Consider the following 26,474-nt stretch of genomic DNA (forward strand, 5'->3'; position numbering starts at 1 on the left):
TATACCTATGATTTGGAAATTCATAATTATGTATTTTTTTTAAATAGACATCGCTTACGTTGTAATTAGCCTTTTACCCCATAACCTTTTAATTCTAAATGGGTTTATTTTCTGTTCCTTTCTTGCTTCTTTCTAAATTATTCTCAATAGTAAAAATAATGATGAAGGTACTAAAGGTTTATTTACTTTTTCTGCATATATTCATCGACAAAATAACTTTATATATATATATATATATATATATATATATATATATATATATATATATATATATATATATATATATATATATATATATATATATGAACAGTATACAGTTTTAAACTGATGACCTCTAAGCATTTTTCACCGTAATGTTGCTAAAACACAATCCAACCGTCTCACATATTGGCGCCAGACAACAGGACATAAAGGTTCCAAAGAACTTCTGCATGCACCCCATGCATATCCCAAAGATCCTGAGGGAAGGGGTCACACACCATACCTGCTGGAACGTAATGAGGGCAAACTCGCATCCCCAGGCGAGGGCTAAACACATACCACAAAGTGTCGTCATCAACTTGTAGCAGCAGTTCTTGCCACAATTGAAACAGGAGTAGCTGCAAAGCCAGACACAGTCGATGCTGTGAGCGCCATCTGGTTCCGCCAAAACATCTTCAAATGCAACCTGATAAAAGTTGACATGTTATATTGCTATCTATATAGGCATTTAATATATAAGAGTCAGTGTGATTGGTTGTTTTTTTCTTCATACTTTATATATATGTATATCAATTCCGCTTGTGCTAACGTATAACACTTATCTTTGACGTCATAAATTGTCTTCTTACAATTAGTTTAGGTTTTGTTTATAAGCAAATTCATAGTAACTATATAATAGAAAGAAAATATATTGCTATATCTAATTTGCTTTAGAAGTAAAAAAAAAAACCCAAAAAAAAAACAAAACGAAAAATCCATCAATAATAAACGCACGATTAGGAATGGCCTGAACATAAACTGTTTTAAACTATAAGTCAAACAAAATGAACGGATAGTACATCATTCACCTTCCATATTTATGGAGGGTAATCGTGTTCAAAAATCCAGACATGCAAACTTATTAATCCGAATATGTAATCGTGTTGGTGTGTGAGTCTGAGTATGAATATGTGTACATGTAATTCTGATCGTGTAACCTATAAAACTCAGGGATAAACACTTTAGAGTTAACCCCGCAGGCCTTCCATCTAATTTTTCCTACAGATGCTAATCGCAGCTGTCAAATGCTGTTGGTCATTTACATGTAACCTGCCACTAGAATACACACTTTCCATCTGTAGTCTCTGCATTTGTATTTCCGTTTTCTGAAATATCATGGCTGACATGTTGCAAATCAACAAATGTAAAGTCTACAAGTTAGTCGAATTTTGACATGACCATATATGGAAACAGTGACGTCACCGATAGAAAAAGGCTAGCTGCAGGTAAAGGCATGACGTAATCGCCGGAATAGGGACGGAATAAATATGAAAAAATATATAAGGTAGGTCTATAATCATATTATCTCTGGATTTTTGGAAAATTATCGATAAGAAAAACAAAGAATTTAAAGTCATTGGTTTTGAGAATTTGATCATTATGAGACATAAGAAGCGACAACCCCTTTGAAAATAAATAAATAAAAATTCCAAAGACTAGGTTAAAGCAATATGAGCTGTATATTTTAGAATTTTATTTTGCTGAAAAAAACCTGCTAGTATGATAGGTCTACATATAACTTATACTTTTTATGATAAATAAGGTTTGAAAAACTCATTAATTTCTGTCAAAGGAAATATTTCTTTTCTAAGGAATATATAGCAAATTTGTACAGGACGACAATAATTCAATTTTGCTCCAAATAAGGCTTCTTAACGACATTTTCCACAAAAATATGGCTAACAGAAATTCAAAACCCATGATATTGCTCATATTGCTTCAACTGTGGTGAAATAAAAATGTGTATACATAAATTATTTTTAAAAATGTTTCATTTTACACTGTCGGCAATATAAAGGGAAAAAAGCCTATCATGCAGGTGAAAATTGGCATTTTTTTTTTAAATTTCAAGCAGTTATTACGGGATATGGGCATGAAGTCCTGAATGTCGATTCAATACAGACTCACTTTGCGAAATTGGTTGATAAAAAAAAATCCGGAGAGCTATTGTATTAAGCTTTACAGCCACTTGTGAAGATGTACTGTTTGCCATAAAGCAACTACTTAATTTTGTAAAATTATCGTCAATACAGTATATACATGCATTTTAAAATATTTTATGATTTAAACTCTACCAGTTCATATACGATCAAATTCATCTGACCCACCCCGTTCCTTACTTTTAGAAATCCAATTTCCGAAGAAAAATCATAATTGCAAAAAACAAAAACATACTAGTATATTATTTCTTTTTCTTCAAACCTTTCAATTTTTAACAAAACTTGGTGCTTTAATTAATAATTATAAAACTTCTTTTTATCTTTAACAGTTTTAGATTGTTTTAATATTTATCTTTCACTTTCACAACAAAATCATTTTGATATTTTAAAAAAAGTATAGATACATGTATAGTTACATACTCAGTACATTTTTCCGCAAAAAATTACCAAATCTTTGCAGGTAGTTTATTCTCAATTATTCAGAAAAATAATAAGAGAAAAGCTGTCAATGTGACAGCAAACCGGGCTTTCTTTTGTGTGAACAGTATTCATAATCCATTTGTCAATCCTGAATTGATAAATACTACCTATCCAAAGAAATGGGGTACTCTTTATGCAATGTTTTTGCCAAAAAATTACTAAGTTCAACAGCTTATATTTTTTGATAAATTATCAGAAATCAAAATCCTAGCAATTTGCATACCTCTAAAATATGTAAAATTGATATGCAAAAGAACAATTTCATTTCTCGAAAACTGTACGAGGAGTTATCGGTACAATAAGGGTACCTTTTTGGCTGTCACTCTCCCGCCCGCCATTTTCACTATTTCAATAATCGAAAAACCCGGTTAATAATTCTCTCTAAAAATTCTTAGAATTCAGATGCAATGGAGCTACATGGGACCTCACGGCGGTCTCAGAATCTCATGCCGCTCAAAATATATTTACCCCCTTAGGAAATTTCTTGATCCGTCTCATTTTTAGAAAAGAGTACGCATTAATTTATATTCCAGTTTAAATTACATGTCAAATTATTTTAGAGAAATAAGATATTAGGCATTTCTTTTTAACCATTATCGTATAATATCATGAGAATTACCTGTATATTACAAAAATTAGCGCATTCGTCACATCGGCGACGATTTTTATATGCACGACCCTATTCCTGTTTGGTCCAGTTTCAATCATACCTCAAATTTTTTTTCTAAAAATAATACAGGTATTTTCGATAGAAAAAGTGTCGTTCATTAAAAGCTTATTGCAACAATTAAGCTGCATATTATGTTTATTTTTCATCCATTCCGGCGATTACGGCATGCCGTTCCCCGCAGCAAGGCAGTCGCTATACAAGGTCATGTCAAAATTCGACAAACTTGTAGACTTTACATTTGTCAATGTGTATCATGTCAGATGTGCTATTGCCGAGCCTGAAGGTACAAATGCAGAAACTACGGATTGAAAGTGTGCATAGTTGAATGTTTAATTAACTGATGAAAGTAATAAAGCTGCAAATTGTGCATCATGCGAAGGAACTGAGTCAAATATTACACGTGTTTATGCCCGAGTTCTACAAGTTACACGGTCAGAATTACACCTATTCATACTCAGACTCACACACCAACACGATTACATATTCGGACTTACAAGTTTACATGTCTGGATTTTTGAACACGATTACCCTAGCTCCATACATATTTGCCCTGTGGCCGTCTTACCTTTACGTGGGAGTTGATTCCGTTGGGGTCACGGTCCACCATGTCCAGTTCCTTCTGTTCTTGGGCCATCGTCCTTATTTAATACTATAGTACTAAACCTTTTGTGTTAAACTAAACACTTCTTTTCCAATTACCTCCTGGTAAGCAAACTAATTTAAACCCAAGTCTCCTAGTTTTAAAAGAAACCCGACTTGTCCAAATGCCTTTTAGCAATCAAAATGATTCAAATTAGAATATATCTCTGTTTTTGTTTTTTTGTTTTTTGTTCTTTCATCGAAAAAAAATATCTTTGTTTTCGTGACAGTCCTATCAAATAAAGATAAAAGGATGGTTGTCATGAAATTTGTGCATACTTTCATTGTATCAAATGTTATTCCATTTGCAATCTTTTTTAGAGCTCAGATATATGCTAACATAAGTGGGTTTTTTTTGTTAGTAAATATGAATACACTTACGATTCTATCGATGACTTTGCAAAACATTTCTTTGATGTTCCTTTTAAAAGATTTTTTTTGGTATATCAGATGTGTTTTAAATTTGTGTTAAAGATACATTCACTTACGGTGCCGTTTATAAATAAATCTACATAATTATACACCTTTATAAACGTCATTCTGTCACAGCAAGCGCCATAATTTTTATTTAAAATACAAAAGAAAGTTTGGCAATCAGTAAGTAATGGTGTTTGATCACAAAGATGTACCATTTCAGCGCTCTGGTACGATTGTATAAAGTGAGAACGTTTTGGTTTGGTACTAAGGAGTAGCAAAGCCATTATGAAAGTACTTAGAATCAGTACTTTAAAGCCATTCAGTTAATACGTGTAAGTTTTATCAGTAATGATAAATTTTACAGTGTTAGACTAACAAATCTTGTATAAATTACTTACTATACAGAGTAGTTAATTAACTTAAGGTCATGAGATTTTTAGAATTCATAGCTCGCCGTTTTACTTAAATAAAAAAAGTCACAGAATATTTCCTTTTTTAAACATTGCCTTCTTTTAAATTCTCGCCAGCCGTTCGTTCTATGACATAGTGAAAAACACAAAGTCTAGATAACAACAAGTTTACAACGTCGAAAGTGTGAAGCTAGCTATTCTTTTATATTATTTCAAAATTTGAACCTTTCAAATTGCAAAAATACCAAGGCCTTCCGCTACATCGAGATACGGGGCCAACATTACAGTGTTTCATTGTCACGTGGTTTTACATTTATTACAGCCCCTGTATCGATAACGTATCAGCAATGCCGCTAGACGAATGCTACAGAATCACATGCATCAACCCTCTGCATGTAAAAGTATAATGGGCAATTACACCGATCCTGACGAAATGATCTGGGTGTGCACCGTATCATGAAGATATCAAATAAAACACAAATACATTCTCATCAATATTTTATTTTTAAATAAAACAACAAATAGTTTGGTAAATATATTTTATTTAAACAAAAAAAAATTGTAAGTAAACACAACAACAACATGATACGGAATTATAGTTATGTACATTTTATGGCAATTCACCGTTTTTCACCTCTGAGTCAACAATACCGTAAAGCTCCCCAGTCACTGTAGTAATTACTCAAAAATCATAATGTTATAATTATAATAAACTCATATACCTAATGCATGTATTTAAGTAATGAATTCAATATTTATTTGGTTTATACGATATAAAATGGTTTGGGGCAGTTTACGCTTTATAAACCGCGAAGCGGTTTATAAAAAAGCGTAAACTGTTCCAAACCATTTTATATCGTATAAAACTAATAAATATTGAATTCATTCCTTATAATTTAATATTTTGCAAACAATTGTTGATAAAAACAGTCATTTGATCTATAGAATGACATCAAATTGTACAAAATTCAAACGTAACATCAGGCGGATTGATACGTTTTTGACGTTAGTCTTATTATGACATAGGCAACATTCTTTATACGATATAAAATAAATTTTTCAACCAATCAGAAAGCGTGTTACAACCAGAATTAAATTATACAGTAATATATTAAATGCAAATCCTCAAACAAAGTAACGAATGAATACTCGAAGAAGTTATAGCATTAGTTCATGTATTTGTACTCAATTGATTTGGGAGGGGGGGGGGGTATGAGAGATTTAGAACTAGCCTTCACTAGTCAATCTACAAAAATTCCTACCTCATTTTCTTGTATGATCTACGGGATTCTATACTTTTTTGTTACAAAAACATTATTTGTAGTTCACAGGCATAAACGTGAAAGCCATTTCACTGGAAACAGTAGAAATTTAAATGCTCATTACTCTGGGAAAATTGCACTGTTTTCGTTGACTATTGTCATTTTGTTTACGTTGACAAAATAATAATATGTTGATATTTGTCCACATCATGAAAGATGACGTCATATATCACATGTAAGTGTGTATCTTTACAAAATCTACATTAGTTATTTTTTTTTTTTTTAATAATGGACTTAAATAGCCAATGACAAAAATAAACTGAAAACCTTTATAAAATAGGATTCAAATGGATAAAGAATAATGGTCAAGTAAATTCTAATCCAACATTTTGACGTCATCCGGGGGAATAGGGTGAATTACCATTACCGAAATTATTCGGAAAGTTTTCCACCTCTCCCTCGGGAGCTGTTCTGGTATCCAGGTCTTTTTCCGAGTAGTATTTGACACCGACTGGCCTAAACGGATTGGATTCCTCTTTTTGAAATTGGTTTTCAAATCTTGTTATCCATATAAAGGATTCCGACTTCAATCCTGTAATTATTCAGTTTTTGTTCTTTTTTAAAACAGATTTATTGTAATGAATGATTTATTGATAAAGAATGAAATTTGAGTTTTAAGACATTCTTTCCCCCCATCTTAAAGTTAAATCCGCTATTGAGCAAAACTTCTTACAAAAAGTTTTGCTCATTTGCGGTATTAATTTCAAAATCGGAATGAATTACTTATGACTGTGCTTTCACAATTCGTAAGAAAATACATATTAAACAATTAATTTGCGATCAAATTCTGTCGTTGTATTTGGCATAATTTTTTTTTTTTTTTTTGGGGGGGGGGGGTACATGTTGAGATGTTATTTTACAAAATGCACTTTTAAACGTATACTTTGAATATTCATGTGTTCATATTTTTTTTCATTAACTACTATCAAAATTCACACGATAGTAAAAATAATTCAAATAGATATTTCATATCCATTGATGTATGTATTAAAAACAAGAACGTCAAATCGCTATAATAATTACTGGTATTATGGATTCACTTAAGCAAATTTAATTCTCACCTCTGTATTTCGGAGTATTTCTTCCAAAAAAATAGAGAGCACCATAAAGAAGCCCGGACAGAACCGCCAACACCGTGCAGAAAGTCAGGAAACTGGGCGGGCCCGTGGCTACAAACAGCTGTAATGATTTATTTTGATATATGTATAAATTTACATTTTTCAGTGTCTTTGCCTATGATAACACTACGATTCGATTTTGCATTAAAGACTCTAATGAATTCAAATGACGTATTGTTTGGGCGCAAACGAAATTTTCTTGATTAAAAGAAATTGTGCAATTCCTGAAAATTATATAAATATAAGTAATATAAGGAATCATTTTTTTGACATTATGAGGTGATAATTTCGGTCAGTGCGTAATCAAATCTATCATAAAGCCCTTCAGGCTTTATTTCATTTGACCGCGCCCCGACCGAAATCATCAACTCATAATACTCAAAGAATTGAACGATTCCTTATTTCTTAAAATATTAATGATTATATCTTATCAATAATTACATAATTACTTGTTCATATGCTGATAATTTCATATTCTTCATAGCAACGTCATTAGAATTGTATACGTTAGGCTGTAGATTAAGGTTCTACTTGGTGCAAGTTACCATGCACGTCATATGTTCTAGGATATCTCAATTTAAACTATATTCAGTTCAATACTTTGATTGTTCAAGATGTTTTAAGAAACAAGCAAACTCAGAATCAGCACAATTTTAGGTAGGTTTAATGAATATCGAACGTTTTGAAATATAGCGTATATTGGCTTATCGAGAATTCGGTATAAGAGTTTTACACGGTAAATTCACCAACAGATTTATTAGATAAAGAATTTTACACCCACCCAGTAAATTCAAAATTTACAAAATGACATATTTGCAACTGTTACTGAAAAAATCGTCAGCAATATTATTGATGACAGCTCGATCATTACATTTACGTGGGCGCCACATGTACGTTAATATAAATTGAAGAAACAAATATATGCCAGCATTTTTTAATACAACTGGTCACCGTAAAAAAATTAATTTCTCCATGAAAGAAAATCCCATAGTCTATAAACGTTAATTGGTTGGAGGAAAATTCGGTCCCAAGGGAATTTCGATCTTCGGCGAAAAAGAAAATCAAGATTGGCATAAGACAAAATAAATCTGATCAGGAGTCGGGTTTTATGCATCGGTTTACTAATTTTTTTATTCCCCTGAATCCCTTATCTAATGTGAAAACAATCCCCGATAGCATGCATGCATTTCACTGAATGGCATGGATTGATAATTCCATCATGAAACTATTTATATCTCATGTAAAAAATATGACATCCAATCTCAATAATAAAAGATAAACGCAACTATAAAAAAGCTGTGGTTTTAAGTATCATAAACCATTCATTGAGTTTTGTAATTGCTTTCTGTAATAATTCCTTTTATAAGGCTTCGTAGTTTGTCGGTTAACGGTTTATGACAAAGGGCCTCTCTCTCTCTCTCTCTCTCTCTCTCTCTCTCTCTCTCTCTCTCTCTCTCTCTCTCTCTCTCTCTTATTACTCACATTTCCTACGATGACCGGACAGAGAGTTTCACCCAGCGCCGCACTGACAACCAGACAGGACGCTATAGGGGCTGTTCACCATATACAAAAAAAAAAAAATTCCACAAAAACTGTTATATACATGTAACTTTATATATATGCTGCAACAATTGTCAAAGAACTTTGAACACGCATACTGACTCCTTACATACTTTATATGTAGTAACCATTTAAGAATTTTTTTTCCTACATTTTGTTTTCGGTTATGTATACTCAACTCACCATTGATGTCAATAAATAATTCTGTAAGTGACATAATTGTAGGTGACATGCTGCTCAGGAACAAGCCCAGTACGCATGTGCCAAAGTACGCCATAGCATGGTTGCCGCGAAATATAAGTGTGATGAAAAGAGCAACGATGCATCCCACCTAAAACAAATAAAAAAAATAAAATTCATTTCCATGCATGCATGGCTACCTTAAATATTCAAATATCTTTTTGTTTCATTATATCTCTTCTACCCCATGATCCAATTTCTCAGTCAAGCCAAAAACGAAAAGGAAACACGTGTTTTTAAAGTACTATACTAATTGGTGGCAAGTATCATTATCTCAGCCTAATTTTATTTATATTGTTGAAATTGTTAAAGATACGTGTATTATACGATTTGCCCTTTTAAGCTTTGAACAATTTAAAAATTGTTTAACACACACAAAAAGTCAATCGGCAAGCTGGTTACATTAAACGTGAATACATCAATTGATTATCGTTATCATCAGATAGCTTGGTATTCATATTGACCTTCACACATTGTTAAAAATTCCTTGATTGTGAAGTAAACATGTTGATTTTTATATAATGTACATGTACCTATACATTCAGGAGTTATGAATTTGACCTTCGGAAAAAAAAAATCCATGCTAAAATTTTTGTGTGGGCAATTGTTTCTAGAGTTACGTATACGCCAGACTGAGCGTGTTTTTAACTTTTCTAGTACAACCTAACGGTTAGAGATGTTGTTAAACATACTAATAAAATAAGAACCATGTGCGGATCCGGAACATTTTCCGGGGGGGGGGGGTCCGAATATAACCTATTTTCGATAATTTAACAATGTAAATTTCAGAAATTTGAATCCCTCCCCCCCCCCCCCCCCCCCCCGCGCATGAATTGCTGCCGAATAAAACAAAAGCAAAACAATTACTATTAAGAGACTTCACAACCAAAATTGGTTTACTAATAGTAAAGAAAAACATACTTTTCCAAGACGCTTTTGTTTAAAATACACGTACATGCAAATTTGAATTCAATATAGCCAACGTGTATTACACAAAACACATGAGGTCTTTGTGGATTATTAGGCTATACCAAAGTTAATTCTACGTTTAACGCAACCCACGCACGTATGTTAAGAAGAAATTGTGTTTTAACAAAGAACAAACAAACCCCTATTTTAATTTGAACCTTTTCAAGTTTGAATTTACTAAAATACAGTTACTGCAATCTGTAGAAATTCGGAATGTTTAAAACACATTATGGACTATATATCAGATACTCAATGGGATTATAAGAAAAGAGGTAAATAAATCTATATGTAGCTTGAATACTTACGGTGTTTGTACAGTGTAAATTAATGTAAATAAATAAAAATCATTTGTTTTGAAAATTTTGTTTGTTTTTATTTTTATCGCCTTTCTTCGTAGGTTTCGTATTTTGAAATGACGTTAAACGCAGAATTAACTTACGGCGGACTTGCTCGAAGATAAAAGTTTACCTGGTATGATTACATAACGTTTGTTTACAGGTATATTTGCGAAAACTATGTACCGGGAAATATTCGCTCATTTTTTATTTTCGCCCCTTTCGCCCACGTTATCAGCGGGCGAATCTAAGGCTTGCCGGATTCCGTCCTTGCAAATAATATCTCGTTTAATTAACACAATTGCATATGGACGAATTCAAGATGAGACGAAACCATTTGCAAGCGTAGAAGGGCGAAAATAACTCTATATAGATTTACCAGGTTACAGGACAACATGAAGGCGGCGGTGAGTCTTGTGGCACAGGGTATGGCTATTAGACGACCCAGAGCGAAGGTCCCCTGTAAAAATAAGATCATGTTCAAATATTATTGAAAAGGTTTTTTTGTTCCATGTACGATTTCATCATTCGGAGAATATTACAAACATTTTTGAGATATATAATACACCATGAGGATAACTTTAGTTTTAACTGCAAGTTTTGTTAATACATGTAAATGGGATTTTTGTAGCCAAATTGAGTTTGTGTTAAATAAGAAATATATGGACCTCAAAGGTCTTTGAAGTTAGTTGCATAATTCATGCACTTTTATCTACCCAATTTATACTCATATAAACTGGGTTGGAACATTTACGCTTTCAATTAACCGTTCTGCTTTGATTGTGTTTCCACAAATGTAGAATACATGTAAAATGTTAACGTTCGTGTAGATGAAGTCACTAGCTGTTAATCATTAATTGTTCTCACCCAAAAGCAAGCGTTGAGATAGGCGCCTTCTCCCTTTCGTAAACCGTTGACGTTTTTCACGGCGAATGAATATATGTAGTCTGCATACGAGGACTAAAACCAGGGATATAACGCAATTTTAACTCTTAATACATGTACTTATAAATTGAGTTAAAATACAGTTATACTAGATAATAAATATGATAATAAATAATATGGAAATTTAAGACTTTTCATCTTGTTTGATTGATTTATTTCAAATTGACCTCTTTTAATCTTTTGAGCAAGTGAGTACATGTACCTGTGTGCTATAAGTTTTACCTGTGTGACCTGCACTAGGTAAAAACTTATTTACCTGTAAACCATCGTAGAGGAATAAAGAAGCCGATGTGATCAATATAATGACTACTATTTCCCTGGTACCGAAGCAAAAACAGTGAGTTTGTCCACTTATATCTCTGAGATCTAAAATAATTAAAGACACTGGTCTATTAAAAAAATTATGTTCCTGATAAACAAAACTGTTCCAGTTGTAAGATATCGAACGATAAATAAAGCAGTTGAATATTGCAGGAGGCAAATTTCTCGCAATGTGTTAAATATGACTGAAAGTCAGCAATGACATATCAGCGCTTTATCATTATTCCTACTTATTATACAAACAGTCATAAAAGCATATTTCAATAAACATTCTACCTTATTATAATGATTTGTACAAGTAGTGATATTTCTATACCTTGTTCTGACGTTGCCTCGCGCACTGACGTCATACTGGTTGACTGTGAGACCGTGACGCCCGAGAAGATGATTCGCTTCTTCTCCAGAATCACCACCACTATGACGATGGCTGTAAAAAGAAACTATCCACACCCAGTGTGTTATTACAGTACTAAGATTATAGGCTATCATGTTAATATTCAGAAAACATGATGTTGTATGTTGTGCAGAAAAAAAGTAAGCATTAACTCAATTGGTGAAATTTCATATACAAAATGGGAACGAGCCAATCAGAATAGGGCATGCATTATTTACTATAGAACGAGAGATATTCATCGAGTTCTTCCACTGTCGACGTCAAAGAACGCACATGTTAGACTGGCTGTGTGTTTCGACGATGTGTTCATATACTACCATACACTTATATTTCAGGTCAGGCATTAAGTACAAAACCAGTTCTATGAATACCTAAAGAATATTTATGTAAACTTACTTGGATACTAGCGAGAATAAAGAAAGCACTCTCCGAGTGACTCAGGTGTTGCGCCCTGGACACCGTCACTTGGGTGGGAACTTGTGCACCACTGGAATTCGTTGTCGGTTCGAATGTATCCAATGTCACTTTGCCATTTACAGGCTGAGAACACTCCACGTCTAGGGTGAACGGGGCGGCAATCATAGGGCTTATGAAGGCCCCCAGTCCGTAGCAAAAATGCATTGCCTGTAACATTATAGAAGTCAGACTGAGAGACGTTCTCTAAATCCGAAAATAAAACGCGCAGTATGGCGCGTTTTCATCCGAAACGATTAATGAAAGTATAACTAGCAGTGAGTCTATGATCAACATCTTTGTGAATCAGAGTGCATGGCTTGATTATTCAAGTAGTGGGCAAATAAAAAATACCTGTAGAAAGGGGGAAACGTTGGTCCCAAACCTAAGAATCATCCTCAGGTTGGCCACGCAGTCGATGCAGCCCATGCACCAACCCATCAACATGAGGTTGAGCAGGAGCTCGGTGAACTCGGTACAGGCGGGGACCAGCAACATGGTGAAGGGGAGGCCGAACATACCGATCAACATCAGCACGTGGACCGGAACTAACCTACAGGAGACATTAGTTTGGATTGATTGATTGATTGATTGATTGATTGATTTCAATGAGGGTTAGTACTGGGATTGTTTTATATACCTAAAGGTTGAATGAATGAATGAATGAAAAGATGGATGAATGAAAAGATGGATGAATGAAAAGATGGATGAATGAACGGACGGAGATGTAATTATTTTTCTTTAGGCATTATGCTGTTTAAGGATTAAATGTTCATACAATTTTCAAAGCTATTTTAATTGCTGATGCTTTACAATGCCTCATGACTGTGTACAATTTCAATTTTCTTGTATTTAGTTCGGCTTCTATCAATTATTCAAAGTGCTACAGACTTTTTCTTCCTGCAAATCAAAAAGACTTCAACAGGTTTTATTGATATTTTATCGCTTATTCTACCCCTGATTCCGAGAGTCTAACGTGTTAATCGTAATTGATATTTTAATTATTCATCGCATTTCACAGCGCAGAGTTGCGCAATTACGTAATAGGAAAAGTCCGATGTCACCTCGTGCTGTGCAAAGTTATATGGACTAATTTAGAATTATAGCTAATTTGCAGAAACTAAAAACAGGTGTTTTTGCTTTAATTTTAAAGAATTATGTCATTGGCTTAGCCAGTGTTTTCAACAAGATAGTCGATAATTCGCATTTCTGTAAATTTGACATTATAAGATTTTGGTTTGCAAGTGAATATTGTCCCCCGAAGTGCAGACTATTCCCTGGTTAAGCATTTCTACTCTGTTTTGTTTTATGTGCAAACGCAATAATGTTCATTGTGGGGTTGTGATAATCCGCGCCGGGAGAATAAAGCAGACAACAAAATGAAGATAACTTATTTTATTAGTCTGAAAAATTCAACTTTTGATGAGAATGACGTCATTGAAAATTGATGGATTCGTTCACCACAATGATTTACAAATAACAATGAAAATTGGGTTCCTGAACAAATTTGGGATCTTACATTTTCTAGTGTCTTTGTCCGTGTTAACATTTCGAATCGATTTTGTAATGTAAAGTTCAATAAATTTAATTTACGAATTGCTGAGACACAAGCGAGGTTTGCATAACTAATATTCTAGTATTTAATCGTACAATTGCTGAAAATTATATAAACACAAGTAATAAGGAACCATTCTTTGAATACTATGATGTGATATTTTCGGTCAAGGGGTATGATAATTGATTTGGGCTTTATTGGATTTGATCACGCCTTGACTGAAATTATCAGCTCATAAAAGAGAGAGAGAGAGAGAGAGAGAGAGAGAGAGAGAGAGAGAGAGAGAGAGAGAGTTAAATAACCTCGCATAGAAAAGTGGAGTGGATAGGTGTGTTTAATGTACTCTAGTAATAACATTGTATAGAAAACATGGTTAAATATATACTCATAAGCAGCTGTATTGCTATATTCAATTACAATTTCCAACTATGATTATTAAAATAGAGGATCGGCAATTTTAATCCGACATCTGTTATACAGATGGGGATTTTAAATGCATCAAGGCTTCTCAGGCAAAAATGAAATCACTGTTCGTAGTATTAATATTATTATGAATAAAAAAGGATTTTAAAGAAATCATGGTGTCAATGTATGCAGCAAAATAGGGGTGATTTAGAGGAAAAATTGACAAAATTTGTTCGTTTTTTACTGGATTTCTCCGAAAACCTACTGATCAAGGACGTACAAAGTAGAATTAACGTAGAATAACTAGTACGGCCAGATGTTACCATAAAAAGCCATCAAAACAAGAAAGACCGTTTCATATATAGATATCGACATTACCATTACAACTATTTCTTCAGCAGTTGCCACCTTGACCCTCCGTCTGCCTCTATCTCGTGTATGACTTCTAGCTTTTTCTAAGCATATCAAATCAATATTTGTTGAATTACGAGATTGCATGAGAATCTTTCAGTTCGTTTAATAAATGCGCATTTTCTTCTCTTTTCTTTTATAAAAGCCTTGTTCCTCAAGTTTGCAAAAGTACATGTAACCAGTACAGTTATTTCTAGATAGCGAAGGGGAAAACAAAACAAAACAACTTGGTAACACTATGTGATTCGGTATAACGATCTGTACTGGGGAAAAAGTCTAGCCTAATGATTATCACTTAATCTAATTATGCTAGTCTTTCCCGATCCAGACGAGTAATCCCTTGAGGAACCATCCAAAGAACAAAATGGCCCCCTTCTGGTTAATATAAATTTTTTTTCTCAACCGAAAATCAACAAGTGACTTTTAGTTCTCTATTCCTCAATTCCATCACTTAACCCTCGATGGGATACTCTCCGCAATTCAAATGCATTATGGACTAATTAGAAATGAAATCAGCTTCCTCGGACGTCAATCTTCACTGGACCTAATCTTGTCACTGTAAGCTGCTTTTTCGATTTTATGTCCCATCTTAGTGAGGGTTAACAAGTCTAAGACGGTGCGCATGCTCCTTCAGTTTTCATTTTATTTGTGATGAACCATCAGCAGACGTAAGTATTACGCGTGCGTAGACGTGTGTCGGAATACAAAGGATCAGGAACAATAACATAATTTTCCACTTTTCGTTAATAAAAACTGTATAGCTTACATCATTAACATGCATTCCATTAATATCTCATGTAAACAACACAAGTAATTACATCATACATATGGTACCAAATACATTAACTAATAATTTCTGCGGTTGTAAATATTTGCTCTAAATAATTTCTTGTCGGCAATTTTATGCTAAACTGACTTAAATACCATATGCCGTAAATTTATTTTCAGAACACGGGACAGAGTTAGTCACAGTCAAAAGCAACCCCCCCCCCTGACAATTGCAAACAATTTATACATTGCTAGATAGTGAAATCTAAATGTCACGAATTTCTTTTTTATTGACTAGACTGTATGCATACATGGCAAAACACTATAACCAAGATTTACACCATCAAACCCTTTGTTCCCTATCCCATTTTACTTTAATTGCCTACAGTTTGACTTATTTCACAAATACATGCACTATAGTGCATGATGAATTCATTAATTTTTTTTTCACTGCCTGATAATCATTGCAGACCAGGGCGTCCAATTACTCTTACATTATTTTTGTGCATGCATGTTGTGTCAATTTTATAATGTTATTTGACACAAAAAGCTCACCTTCCTTAATTTTGCTCCTGGGACTGTTATAACATTTTTACTGTAACAGTTTTATAACCCATAATTTAGATAAACAATCAAGCCACTGATGACTCTTCACTGATTGTGTTAAGATTGTACAGCATAATACAGCCCTATTAAAAATAGATCAGAATCCGGCGTCAAAACGGTTTCACAACATTAAATTCGCTATTATGATTTTTAGATTGCTTTTGTTACAATGTGAAAAAAAACGATTGACGATAGAGGTGTTATTATAAAAATAGTGCCTGTTTGGGAGGGTAACAGTTGAAATTGACACCCCGAGAAAACCATTGTCAACCGACGCGAAGCGGAGGTTGACAATGGTTTTCGAGGGGTCTCAATTTCAACTGTTATCCTCCCAAACAGGCACTATTTATTTTGTTATACTGAATGTCTTGATTTTTAAGAAAATTTTACTGCTTTTATATAGGAATAATGTGAATTCTACAGCGAACCGTACGCGCATAATTTTTTCGCGCATGTAGCAATTTGTAATGTTACCCGTTGCTTAGTGCATTGCTAACGCTGAGAGTAATAGAACGGATTATGAACTGCGTCTTAACCAATCAGATTTCAGTATTTAACATGAAAGTATAACAAAAAATGATATGATAATACCCTAAATTTTTAATCAATGTGGTAAGAGGGCTCGATAGCAATGGCCATTTTTCGACTATTTTAATCTTCTTTTATTTTAGAAGAAGAGTTCTGTGTAAATATTTAAAAAAAAATGTTCAAATTTTAAAGCTAAACTGCGTGGATTTCTTTCTTTTCTTTATGATAGATCACAGCATATAAAAAAAAAATCATTTTTAGCATTTTTGGTAGATCTGATGTTAAATTTGTTGACCACCTAGCATGATTTGTTGAGCTACCAACTGTTATCTAGTAAAAGAAAAATAGAACCATTTTAACAAGACATTGGACTTTCGGTTAGACGAATCTATCTATTTCTTGCGTCAAATCAAGTTAAAAAATAAAAAAAAAACAAGTTTCAAGTGAAATATGCACCGATTGCGTAGTCTAAGTTCAAAAGCAAGACAAATCTTGTTGATTTCAAAGAGCCATGGCTGAGTAGCCAGCAATGAAATAGACAGGCCTACGTCGCATTGCTGTTTGACACAACTACCCAAAGTCCAAGCTCTTGTTAAAATGGTTCTACATATATCACGCCTTTTAATTTGGGAAAATTTCCTATATTTTTATATTGAGCTCTTCTTCTTAGGAAGATCAATACAGTCTAAAAATGGTCGAAACCATTCAACCCTCTTAACTTGTATAGTTGTTTATCTTGACTGAATATAAACCTTTAGTTACATCCTTGACTTTCAATGCGAAGATGTGCTTAAGAAATAAGGCGATTTAGAATGTGTTAAAATTGCCACATCATTATTTAACCATATCCAATTCATCGCAATAGCGCGTTTGCGTAACAACGCGCATTAATTAGCTTTGTGCTTTCTAACCGAGATGCAACACGTACATGTATTTCCATCAATGGAGAACAAAATCTGGTTCGCTTTTATATCTGTTCCTGGCCAGACACTAGACAGTAAACTGGCCAACGGTTCCTTAAGGAATCAAGCGAATAATAATCCGCAATAAACACCACTAAACAAGGAAATCATATCGAATGTTCGTAGATGAAATTTGGCCTGCGACTTCTCCTTGTTAAAAGCAAACGGCAAACAAAGGGGTCCCTGAAGAGAAAAGGCGGTCCGTTAAGGCCGTTAATTATCATCAGAGAATGATTTCTCACTGCGTTATTTATTGATAGCATAAGATTAAGTATGGGTCAAAAACAATTGGAGAATGTGCATTCGATTGACCTCCCACAAACAGAATTAATTTCATACTTGTTTCGAGTCCACTTGTACCCAAAGGATGTCAGTCGGATTAACATTCTCGGTTCGTCGTTCATTGACATGATACTATAATTTCTAATTGCGTTTTATTTTTTAGAGAGAGATTCTTTCTTCTGTTTCCCTCGGGGGAGATCTTAACATAAATTGCGTCTTCCTCTTATTTTTTTTTATCGCTTCCGATATGGAGATCATTCTAAAATAACATGTAGCCGGCGTTCACTCTTAGCATAATGGTACGTATATATACGGTGAATGAAAAAATCCGATTCTTTGGTCGTCTACAATGCCTTATATACGATGAATAAACAAAATTAAATTAGAATGGGAAGCCAGAAAATGGCGAGAGAAAAAAAAAGTCAGAATTTGGGTTACGTGAACCTGTACGTGACGTTTACATGTACATGTGAGCCTATAATTACATTGGGTTATCAGTCGAAAGCTTTATAATAAGCAGTGGTTATAACAGTAAGAGAAAATTACCAAAGTTTCGGTGTGCAGGTGCTGAAGAAAATTGGGGGAGGGGTTATTTTTGTTGGAATTAATATTGCTAATAATTTCACATGGTTAAAATGGGTTGCAATTTGTTTATTTCTCTCACCTTGTGGTGTAGTTTAATTATGGAGAGGACGCGGAGAGAAGGCACGGGGGAAAAACTCAGGGGAATTATCGGCTCTCTTTTCGTTTTCATTCTCAGCTAGACTTGTACAAAATGTAAAAATCAGTCATGTTGTATAATGGCAATCACCACGCGATTTTTGACCAGTAATGACAGTCACAATGGGAAGGAAAAGTTAGTTTCGTGGCGAACTTCCGATTCAATTATCGTTAGTATTGAAACTTTGAATTAGAATTAACGGATTTCATTTGCGTGACTGGTCAAATTTCTTTTTCTATTCAATTCTCTGATATGTTCAGTATTTTGGGTTTCGATAAATCGTTCGTTGGAACTTTCCGTTTTCTTACTACCGGAAGTAGCAATACTTGAAACTCAGTGATGTGTAAACATGTGACGTCAGGAAAGGGCATTGTCTGCTAGAAGATGTCGTCTAAAATCCATTACTCATGAATTGAAACTCACTTAAGCACACGGTTTATATATATGAAAAACGATTGTCTCATAATCGTTTAATATCGGATTTTAGAGCTCTCAATCTGTTTTTGTTTCATCTATTTGAATGGTGAAAAAACGTGATAAATCTGAAATCGAAGAAAATTAAATGGCAGATTGTAGAGCAAACTGTGCGATCAAGCCGTTGTCTTGTTTTTCTTCACATAATAGAAATTCAGATTTCTATCGCACAAAAATAAAACGGAATGTATTATTTAAGGAATTAGGAATTATTCTTTAAGTATCATGGGGTAATAAATTTGGTCGTGGCGTAATCAAAACCAATAAAGCCCGAATGGCTTTATGATGGATGTGATCGCGCCCCCACTGAAATTATGTCCTCATAATATCCAAAGAATTCTTCCTTATTATTATATTTGTATAACTTTCAGCAATTGTGCGATTAAATATTAGAATATTAATTATGCAAAACCCACTTGCACCCCAACAATACGTCATTTTGTTTATTGGACTGTAAAGCACAAATTCGTGATGTTTTCACGGAGAAAGACACTGAAAATGTAAATGTCATATTTATGTGCGCTGTTAAAATGCGTAATGAAGATAAAGCCAAGATTATCGATGTTTGTAAAATTTGGGGAATTTTTGACAGATTGCAATTGTTAGCAGTATCATATTGACTGTTAAACGATTATTTTAAAGCCCACTCTCTGAAACCAAAGTACCACGATTTTCAGGTTTTTTAGTCATGGTAAGGTATACACTATGAAATAAGAATTAATTATTCCGGTAGATCGCTGTTACATGTATAAAGTGCTGATAGACACATATACCATGTCATTTTTTGTCACTAAGCATGAATTAATAAACGCTAATGTGAGTTCTAATACATAAGTACGTCATTTATATTACCATCCAGCTATGTAAAAAGAAAGTCAAAGTTTTTCAAAAAGATATGTATTATTGAAAATTTTATCGAAAGGTGCTAATCCCTCTCCAACCCAAGTACATGTACTGTCAGCAAAAGTAATTACAAATGTACTGCAATTTTCATTTATTTTATAACGCTACCACGATTGAAACAATATGTTGGAGACTCAAGCGTATATAGTAGGGTTCTAGTGGTGCTTCGTTTATCCATATTTTCTCGGCCTAAAGTCGACATGTATTATAATAAATAATTCAGATTTGTTATAACTGGTACTTTGTTTATGCCGATCTGTTTCATCCTATATAATTATACTACCTTTGTGTGATAAAAATATGGCACATAAAACTTATGGTGAACAAATTGGCAATATCTTAGGCAGTAATTTGTGAATTATTCATTATATTTACATTTTCTACTGTCTTTGTCTGTGATAACATTACGAATCAATATTGAAGCCTAAAACCCAATAATTTCATAAAAGATGAGCGACAGAAAAAGGGCGTGTCTTATAGAATAACCGAAACACGTTATTGGCTGTGTCGCGTATAGTAATACATAGCATGTGCTACATGAAAAAATAATGGTTTTACTTTATGTTTGTTTGAAAGTGTAGAAATTGGAAATAATATAAAAAAAAGTAATAAGGAATCGTTCTTTGAATATTATAAGGTGATAATTTCGGTCGGAGCGTGGTCAAATATATCATAATTGATACAGAAACGAAATTACATGTACATATATTTGGTTATGGTTGAAAAACGAGGGAAAAAAATCATGTTCAATTTGAACTCGTAGAAATGATTGACATGTGCATAGTACATAATTTGAATTGTACATATACATACATGTAGAAGGGGGAAAGTTCTTGAACTTATAAACCATAACTGTATCTTAAAAGACAAAGCCAAGGCTGGCATTAGTAAGTCACAATTGAGAGAAATATACTTGCATATATTGAATTTTGATAATTCATAAGGTCTTAAGGTAGTTCCCTAGTTTTTCTTTCCTTAAAGGATATTTTATTAACAGCTGCCTTCAAATATCGAAGACTGAATATAATTTATTCTATTCAAAACAATGTTTACCTAATTTAAAAGAAAACAACAAAACTGAACCAACCCAATTTATAACTCATCCGAAGATAGGAATGTGTACCTCTATGAGGTAGTTGTCTCTATCCAAATGGTTATTTACCATGTATTTGAATTCATTCCAAAAGACGGCTATTGTGAACGTAACGATAAACAATGTAAATAAGTATATATATGATCTTATTAGTAACCAAAGATAGACGAACGATGTGCTTTGGGAGAGAAAATGTATTTGCGCTCAATCACAGATGCAAACTGATCATATCCGTGATGAACTGTTAGATAGATTGATGAAAAGGGGCTTAAATAGATGTAAAACGCTTTGTTCAAAGATAGAACGTAAAAAAATTGTAAAAAACAATGAAAAGAATTATTCAAAGGAAAATATAACTATCAGAGTTTCTGCCAGAATAGTTTATGAAATGCTTTTGATATAAGGACATAATGAAACGAAAGTTTAAAAAAAAATGTCAAGGCTTTGTCTACAAATCCTTTTACATCGATACCGTAATTAGATGAGAGAATTTGCGTAGCATGTACCGGAACCTTTTGTGTCGTTCCGCATCCGGTTATTTGCGCTAGCGTTCCACGGTGTACCGTGCCATGATTGAAGTTCATTAGCGCTTGACTAATTAGTCATTGCCCTTTCTGCAAATAATCATAACTCCGAATTGCTACTCTGTTCTGATCTTATCCCGGCCGTCAATTGATCTCTATATATATAGTGACATCGTGTTTGAAGTACAATGTACTAATTTCCCGAAAAAAAAAGTCTGATGGGTGGATCGCTGTGCTCTTTTGTTCTATTAGGGCGATCTCTTCCAGACATTGATTTCGAAACAAAAACTACGCCTTCTGCCTTTTGATGTAAAATACATGATGCAGGATCCGCCGTGTCTCATGGGGATTTCACCAGGAATCTGGTTGCAGAGATGCGGTGCAGCCAAAAAAAAACAACTTCTACTTATCAACGGCACATTAAACAGGAACGCACGTATATACGTGTACATTAAGTCCCTGAAACAACATACTAGTCTACATTTACCCTATATGCGCGTTACTGATATATCTAAACATATTAACAAGAATCAAAACAGAAACACCGTCTTTACAATGTTGTAGCCCGACATACAAATAGTATCCCAAATTCTACGCAAACTGATTTAGCTACTGTAGCCCCACCCCTGTTACGTTGGTTTTTTTTTTTAATTCAGCTATCGACAAAAGGGGGGGGGGGGGGGGGGGGGTTATGGACCAAGAATACGGTTTAGCAATTCAAATTCTTACAGGTATATATAGAGGTCAAGTGGTCACATTTTACTTCTACTAATGCTAATACTAACAGTATAGTGACTTCGTTACGAGTTTGTTATTTCTGCATGTCATGGAAGCAACAGCTGGTTCACCAGACACGATCCTTGTTAAAGCATCAAACGTATTTTTATAATTGCATTTATTGATGTATTATTACATTTTGTACCCGTTCAAGGTGTAGTGGTATCGCTTTTTATTTGGGTTTATGCAGTGAAGCACGCACGGATATGTATTATATAAATGTGTGCATAGTTGCATACAAGAACCAACCGTTAATATGTTTTGCAATGCAAGAACTTTGTTCCAACAGAATGATACATGTACATTTGATTAATTATGCCCAAAAAAAGTTTTATCATAGAAAATAAGTCCAGAAAGAAAACCTTTGTTTATGTGTTTTCATTAATATTGAATTTTTACAGAGATATATCACCATCAACAGGGGATAATCAATAACAATTTAAGGAGAGAAAAAATAACAGAAACAAACTTAATTGCAAGTTTCTGGGTTTTTATTACCCAATATTGGCTCTGAAGATCTACGGGAAAATTCGGGTTAAAATGCCGTTGAGCTACTTCCTGCCATGTATAAAATACTATAGAGCTGTTGAGCTACAGAACTGCAGTTAACTCAATATACATGTACATGCATACAGCAATTCTTACAGCTGAAACACGTAAATCTTTTTCTTTTCTCGTGTGCATTTTTGTAATACATTCAAGTTCATTCTAACTTGTCCCTTAATTTAACGAAAATGCCGAGCACAAAATTGGCAACAGAATAGAAATTTGAGTTGCCAGAATCATATTAAGTATCAGGAATGCCTCAGTGGAGATCGAAAATCAACACCCTTGAAAATGACAATAATCGATATATGTCAAAAAACAATGTCCATCTTGCAAATTAACACCCGTCTTTCTCAAAATAAAAAACTGAATTTGGAGATTCACCAAAGTCATTAGTAAAGTAGGACTAGATAATGAAATTCAACCGCCATAGGACAGAGATGCAATTGGCAAACTCTCCAATAAAAACAATGAGATTATAATTATAGATAATACGTGTATTTCCAAATATTGTGCCAATTCTCGGGCCTTTTCTACAAGCAGAAAAAAACAACCAACGAGCTCTGACGAAAATAACCGAGAAGTAACAATCGGTGCCAATTCATTAATGAAAACAACAATAATCTAAATATAGATACAATAGAGGACCGCCCCGACCTTGTTTCGTTGAAACTATCATTGCTTTTCTTGATCTCACAAGGGCATTCCAAACCATTTAGCATTTCGTGCATTTTAGCCATGATAAATATGGAAATTATGGAATTAATATCAGTTCTTCTCTCTGTGGTGATATCAAAATTGATCGCATAGCTGTTCGTTTTTCCGTGTTTTTATGATGCGTGCAACAATAAATAAAACACATATTCCATACTTTGGTGTCAATAGAGTTCTTTGAACATTCATTGCGCACGCGCATGGATGTCAATTATGCACTTCATGATTTGTTGACAGGATGCAGATGTACATGAATTGGATTAAGAAAATTTACATGTAAATTGTACCTACAGATATGTATGTGAAATGTCCACAATTCAGCAATTTTGATTGATATCGAACATGAACGTTCTAGGACTTATATGCAGTTTAGATTTCATTCTTATTGAGTTTTGTTTGGAAATTCGATTTACATGCGTGTATATGATATTGCAGTAACACAACATCTGCATTAATATGACATACAATTATATTCATGATAATTATAGTTACGAAATTGCATTAGCTATGCGGAATTATGTAACGTCTCCGAAACTCTCCAACCGAAGCATTCTGGTTTTTACAGATACAAATTCAATTTCCCTTTCTCGCCGGCTCCGGACGATGTTATTAACTATACGCTGCATCAATACCGGTGCTTATGATGATTTCGATATGATTTTCGCGTAAAATGATGGACAATGTGCGCGGCTTTCAAAGGCAACAATCTCCATGAAAATATAGAGAGTTCTCACAAGCATGCTTTATTGAATAAGGTTGTATTCTATTAATTTCAGCAAGTTGCATCTCTACTGATCCTCCCTCTCCAAAATATTAAGGGAGCGATTTTATCATCCCAAAAGTAGGATTCTTGAGCCGTTCATTTCTGGGTTGTTTTTTTTTGTTTTGTTTTTTTTGTTTTGTTTTGTTTTTTTGTGTTTTTTTTTTGGGGGGGGGGGGTGTTCTGAAAATAAAAATAATTGAACACGTTGGGGGCTATATGACCCCTTCTCTCTCTCTCTCTCTCTCTCTCTCTCTCTCTCTCTCTCTCTCTCTCTCTCTCTCTCTCTCTCTCTCTCTCCAAGAAGATGATCTTACACAGAGAAAAATTGTCACAACTCAATTCACCTAGCTACAATAACAATCGCAAGCTTATCTGATTTGATTGATTATGACGAAAGTTATGTTCGAAACGTGATGTATAAGACAGTCATTTTCTCTGATAACGAAAATTGATAATATTTTATATAAGGCTTAAGTTTATCAATTTTTTCGTGGTGACTTTGGGGCATATATTAAACGTATCTTATTTTTGTACTCAAAACATATGTAGTCGAAGTATGATGCAAATGCAAATAAAATAACATACCATAATTCATATGATATCATAATTGATTTAGACAGTGTTAGATGAGAATACATACAACTTCGTATTCGTGCGCAATATAAGATAGTGGGATTGAACAATCAACATTTTGATTCCAAAAGACATATTTGGGGTCAGAATGATTTGGAAAAAAACCTTTATATCGCTAAGAGAAGAGACTATAAGAGAAGTGGATTTGGGGAATTAAGACAGAGACACCTACCTTTGAGCAAGACATCCCGCGGAGACAGATCCAACTAACGTCAGCAAAAGTTGCACAAAGAACACCCATTGTAACTCCCGCAAACTGGCACTGGTCTGACACCCGAGGTCAAAGAGCGTGGGTCCCAGAATAGCCACACCCATCCCAAAGCTACCAAATACCAGACAGTCCGTCATAACCGATACCCAGTTCTCCTTCAAAAGGACCCGGAAGTGGGGTTTGTTGTCCCCATTCTCCGTCACCCGAGGGTCAAAGGTCGTAGGTGTTGTGGCCATGACCTTTGCGTTCTTTTTGGCAAACAATCAATATAAAGTTCTGCGATTTTTACCTAATTTTAAATAAATCCGTTTCCTTCATGCTTGTCTTTCAACTTAGATCTCAACTTCGATAAGAAAACAAAATTAAAACGGTAATGTTATTCCAACTATACTTGAGCAAAGTAACACATTCATCGCATCCCTATAAGTGTGCCTTTCTTGACGTAAGATTTAGAATCTGGCTATAGTTGAATCCCCCCTAGTGCAGCGTTTCACTTCAATCTACTAACTTTACCGATCGATAACTACCGAGAGCGTCCGATCGGGGCAACACACCTGGCTCCTTCCGAGACAAGATAGTGTCTATAACACTGCGTTGCAGTGACTGAATTATTGATGTTGTTTAGAGGAGTTCGTTTACATTTCATTAGCCAATTTTTGCCCGTACTTTCTGGCGTAAGTACTGGTCACTTTAGTGCGACCAACTAATTGCGAACAGCTATATAATATAGGTAACATTTTTCATCGTTTTAGAGCAATGATTTTTGTTCGTTCGATTTTTTTTTGTAACTCTTTCGCTCGCTCGGTTGATTTAACATAGGTCTGCGTGCCTCTGGGCTGTGTTTACTGAAGCGAGCTAAAAATTCTTATTAAATTATTCTTCAAATCATTTACATCGTAAAATGAATCGTGAACAAAAATGAATGGAAAATCTTGCATACCTGTAGAAATGAACATCAAGTGTTATTATTTTCATACCTGAATCTCACTTATATATTAAAGTTTTAAATGTCGCATACATAGCTAGTCTTTGTATCACGGATAACGTTTAAATGTAGGCTAAACAATGGCTAGCATCAGCAACAGGAAATGAAAACAATTTTAAAAGTTAATTTCTTTCTCTTCAATACTTTTTTGTTTCAAATT

At 34.0% G+C, this 26,474-nt stretch overlaps 2 protein-coding genes across 3 annotated transcripts; both read right to left on the minus strand.

The window, feature by feature from the left end:
* Window positions 1-334: 334 nt before the first annotated feature.
* LOC117683274 (caveolin-1-like) lies at window positions 335-3,964 on the minus strand. Its single transcript, XM_034452391.2, has 2 exons — window positions 3,896-3,964; window positions 335-667 (listed from the first exon to the last, which is right to left on the minus strand). Exons 1-2 carry the CDS (start codon window positions 3,962-3,964, stop codon window positions 335-337), a joined length of 402 nt encoding a protein of 133 aa, XP_034308282.1.
* Window positions 3,965-5,281: 1,317 nt separating this feature from the next.
* On the minus strand, window positions 5,282-25,970 carry LOC105325541 (major facilitator superfamily domain-containing protein 4A). 2 transcript variants are annotated; one of them, XM_011425157.4, is made up of 11 exons: window positions 25,291-25,970; window positions 12,808-13,006; window positions 12,397-12,624; window positions 11,923-12,046; window positions 11,542-11,651; window positions 11,208-11,300; window positions 10,720-10,800; window positions 8,980-9,127; window positions 8,719-8,789; window positions 7,180-7,297; window positions 5,282-6,650 (listed from the first exon to the last, which is right to left on the minus strand). In XM_011425157.4, exons 1-11 carry the CDS (start codon window positions 25,563-25,565, stop codon window positions 6,454-6,456), a joined length of 1,644 nt encoding a protein of 547 aa, XP_011423459.3. In that variant the 5' UTR covers window positions 25,566-25,970; the 3' UTR covers window positions 5,282-6,453. The 2 variants fall into 2 exon arrangements, with proteins under 2 accessions (XP_011423459.3, XP_034308281.2); XM_034452390.2 differs by lacking the exon at window positions 25,291-25,970 and adding an exon at window positions 14,792-14,920.
* Between the last annotated feature and the right edge of the window lie 504 nt (window positions 25,971-26,474).

The sequence above is a fragment of the Magallana gigas genome, chromosome 4 (assembly GCF_963853765.1).
Source record: "Magallana gigas chromosome 4, xbMagGiga1.1, whole genome shotgun sequence".
Classification (NCBI taxonomy): Eukaryota; Metazoa; Mollusca; class Bivalvia; order Ostreida; family Ostreidae; genus Magallana; species Magallana gigas.